Source organism: Anarrhichthys ocellatus, unplaced genomic scaffold (genome assembly GCF_004355925.1).
Source record: "Anarrhichthys ocellatus isolate YVR2014 unplaced genomic scaffold, GSC_Weel_1.0 scaffold294, whole genome shotgun sequence".
NCBI lineage: Eukaryota > Metazoa > Chordata > Actinopteri > Perciformes > Anarhichadidae > Anarrhichthys > Anarrhichthys ocellatus.
The window spans coordinates 70568-74707 of record NW_022280310.1 but is presented as its reverse complement, the minus strand read 5'-3'; the positions used below and the strand labels follow the sequence as shown (position 1 = coordinate 74707).

The following is a 4140-nucleotide window of genomic DNA, read 5'->3' as shown; positions in this document are numbered from 1 at the left end:
GTCTCCAGCTGGTGGATGGAGTTCCCTCCACCATCAGAGTACAGGACTTCTTTCTTGATGTTGACCAGATCCATGGGCCTGGACACCTGTTCTCGTCCTAGCACCTCGCCATTGCGCTTTATGAGGAAACCGTTGGACCTGGGTTGCTTCTCCCTCACAGACATGAGCCTCTGGGCCATGTGTTTGGGCAGCGACAGATCCAGTGGTGTATCCCCATGGGCCTCCTCAGAAGCCAGGCTGTTTGGAGTGTAACAGCTAGAGTTTTTGGAGGAAGTAGAGGAAAGGTTGAGGGGTGACGGAGTGTTGCTCCTTAAGTGGTCTAAGGGGTCTAATGGTTTGTCCCCTGTTGTGTGCCGGTTGCCTGTAAATTTGTTGGCCTTTGTGAGTCTGTGGGAGGCATCACCGTTAATGAAGCCTCGGTGTAAATCTACGATCGGGAGGGACATTAGCGTTCGGCTAAAGCTGTGGTTAACATCCAGTCTGCCTCGGTCAGGAGGGGGCGACTTCTTCCTCAGACCGCCTCCGTGGTAGTTCTGGCTCTTCCACTGGGAGAACCACTCCTTGACGAACTCTTGAGGAAGGCCGACGGCAATTGAAATCTTGAGCAGTTCCTCTGAGTTGGGCTCAGTGTTCATGGCAAAGTAGGCCTTGAGCACCGACACGTGGTCCTTAAAGGGGTTGATGGGGCTGGTGGCCTGCTCGTTGGTAGACAGCTCCGTGGGTATCGCCCCCCTGTGTCTGGCAGGACTGCTGTCTGTCGGCTGCAGGACTGCTTTGATCTCCTCATTCATTTTGCACAGGTAGCGCTCGTGTTGATGCAGCGGGATCGGCCCGGTGAAGGTCTCCTTGCAGTACTGGCAGGAGAACGGCAGGAACTGGTTCTGGCTATCATGAGACTTCTCCTCACCGCAGAGATCAGTTGAGTGGTTTGGCTTCTCCTTCTTGATGTCCACTTGCCTCTTGGAGTCGTCGATCAAACTCTTGGCCTCGTTGACCTTCTCCAGCGTGTAGTCGATGATGCTCTTTGTGGGGCTGCCGTGGCCCACCAGCTGGAAACCGGCCTGGGCCAGCCTCTGCTCCTCCATCTGGGCCCCCAGCTCCTTCATGTAGGCCCTGAGCTTGGAGAGCTCCTCTGGGTTCCCATCCATCTTCTGCCTGCACACTGTATTGTCCACAATCTGAAGCACCTTCTGCACCTCGCTCAGGTTGTTCCCGAAAGAACCCGAGAACCCCAGCAGGGGGAGGTCCAGCCCCAAGCCTCCAAGGTGTTGAAGGGGGCTCTGGGAGGAGCTGTGGATGCCCAGGGGGCTTCCACCACGACTGTTCAGGTAAACCCCCGAACCCCCAAACCCGTGCTGAGAGGCCATCAGCAGCCGGTACTCGTTGAAGTCCATCGGCTCGGCTTTGACGTCGAGCTGACCCTGTTGGTCCAGAGGGCCGAGTGGGCACCCGTTTTCCAGTTTGTGGCGGAGCTGTGCGAGGGCGGGGCTTCCAGGCGATGAGGTCGTGGAGTTGGGGGAGGAGCCGGGCTTGTTTCTGTTGCGCACTCGTCCGTTGACGGCGATCAAGCCGATGCATTTCTTGCTGCTGATGTGGGAGCTGTAGGAGCCGGAGTGGGAGAACCGCTTCTTACAGTTGGAGCACTCGTATGGCTTCTCACCTGCAACACAACACAGAATATTTAGACTTTAGTTTCTAATAATACAGTTTTATAATTTAGGATCAAATTTGTGATCTCTGATTGGACAGTTTACTAATTTTGATTTGGTAGATAAAAATGGTGAATTAAAAGTCAGGATCTAATTCAATGGGTCGGTCTTCCTTCTATCAAAAATTACATTACAGTTCATTACATTTAGTCTGAGCTTGGTGGGTATAATGTTAGCCACGTTAGCAGCACCACTATGGATGCTAATGTGAGTCTGTCTGTCTGTCCACCATAAGTATTATGACTGTACTATATTGAACTCTTCCTGTATGTTGTTATTTTACAGTTCTGTCAGTTGTTCTAGAAGAATGACTGGAATTAACAGTGTAAAGATGAACCTTTCATGAACAGGATTATTGTCATTAAAGGGAAAAGATAAATGACGTCACGGTGAATTCTATTCAAAGAGAAGTACTTTTATTCGTGTTGAGCTATGATGAAGCGCTCTGATATGAAACAGGTGATGAGTCATTCAGCAGCAGATTATCGATGTTCGGAGGAAGGACGACTCACCGCTGTGAATACGAAGATGCTCCTTCAGGTGGTGTTTGTACTTGAAGGCTTTTCCACACTCGCTGCATTTGAACTTGCGGTTTCCAGCTGCGTCGCTCAGCAGCGGCGGCTGCAGACAGAAAAACAAAAGCAGAGATATGTTGTGATGGAGGACGAGTGGGAGTCGCTGAGCAGAGAGGGAAGCAGATTACAGGGGAACAGAAGTATTTAGTGAAGCAGATCTGATACGACTCAAAGATCCTTCCACTCCTTTTTATCTGCAACACATTCTGAGAAAGCGTGTGGGCCGACTCTGTTCAGAGGTAACAGTTTGTCATGTTGCTGCATTCCCCACATTTGAAATGCAAATAGAGAGATAAACAAACACAGCCAGGGGGAGACCCCCCCCCCCCCCCACCAGAGTGTAGAGAACGTGAAAAGTTAATACTGAGAGGGGGGGGGGGGGTTCAGAGGAAAATAAAACTCTGAAGAGTCGAACCTTTTTATCTTACTGGATAAAAAGGTTCCAAATGTGTTGGTTCTGTTTAGAATTTCAAGTTCAAATCAAACAGGTGCTGATTCGTCAAAATAGTCACAATCGCAAAAATACACAATATATATACATATATATATATATCATTTATGTGTTTAAAACTGTTGTGATGAAAACTGAAACAAAGAGAGATCTTTATAATGTAACGGTAATATGTATTTATTTACCACTATTTTGTTCAGGTTGGGATTACACAACTACTATACTACTACTTGTACTTCCATTATATATTCTGTACTTATAGTTATACCTGCACTATATATTTTGACTGATACTCATACCTGCACTATATATTTTGTACTAATACTGATACCTGCACTCAGTGGTGGGCCGTCAGGACCTTCAAGGCCTTCTCTGCTGGCCTAAACAGAATCACAAAGTTATAGCTATTTTATATTTTAATAATGTTTCATAAATACACTACATGTATTATAATATTTTCCCCATTATCTTATTTTCTCATTGCACAGCTACTGTCTTCCTCAGTTGCTCTGCTTCCAGTAGAGCTTGTTTTAAGTAGAGCTTTTATCCAATCAGATCTCACCTCTGTGTCTCTAGGTAAGAACAGAGGCAGAGGCCTGCAGACTCACAAGTGAATCCATGTGCAGTGTAAGTGAATGGGGACGATATTGTTGATTGTCATAGTGCTCAACCAATCAGATCTTTAGTTTGACATGTTGGGCGTATTCTTTGACGTGTCAGAGCTACCGAGGTAGTCTACAAGTACGTCAGCATTAACGTGCAGCTCAGCAATAACGTGTGGCGTGATTGGTCAGTGGACTAGCGTGACTGTTGTGATGCTGAAGCTAACTAGCGGAGCTTAGTAGTAGTAAGAGTTCCAGAAAAGCTGGACATCGTATCAAAGGGTCGGCCAACCCCATAGCTAGCAGCCCTGACCCAGCCAGGAAAAGCATTTGTATGAGCGGTATTTCTGGCTGACAGCGGCGGAGAAGCGTTGCACATTTTATGGCTAAGGATGCGTTTTATTTGCGACTGAGCGTCTTGATGTTTGGAGCTACGCTACGCTAACCTGAGGTGGCTAACCAAGGCAGCAACACAACACCATAGCACGGCAGGACAATTACAAGCTACGGTGCTTTTGAAAACTTTTGCTGAGACCCGAGTGGATCTACAACTCAACGAACACGTTCGCAGGAGGACGGACTTCAGCATTTGGTAAGTGAACTGCTTTGTTTGTACATCTGCAGCAGCGTTACTACTGTGTTCATGTGTCTATGGTGTCGTTTTTATGATATGGTGAATATTGTTCCCTCTGATGTGAATAATATTTGAATGGCTCGTGCTCTTCAGTGTGTGGATGAATATGTGTTTTAGCGTGACTGGTACATGTGACTGGTTCTTGTGAGTTTGTTCCTGTCATTGTGTT

At 47.4% G+C, this 4140-nt stretch overlaps 1 protein-coding gene across 1 annotated transcript in view; it reads right to left on the bottom strand.

Annotated features, from left to right (window-relative positions):
* Positions 1–5: 5 nt before the first annotated feature.
* The window catches only part of LOC116401249 (zinc finger E-box-binding homeobox 2-like), a gene marked incomplete at its 3' end in the record, with an annotated part of 38840 nt that continues 34705 nt past the window's right edge, over positions 6–4140 (bottom strand). The window contains exons 3-4 of the mRNA XM_031879569.1: positions 2222–2407; positions 6–1660 (exon numbers count right to left, since the gene is read on the bottom strand). Of these exons, the coding sequence (XP_031735429.1) occupies positions 6–1660; positions 2222–2407 (1841 nt within the window). The remainder of the gene's footprint in view (positions 1661–2221; positions 2408–4140) is intronic.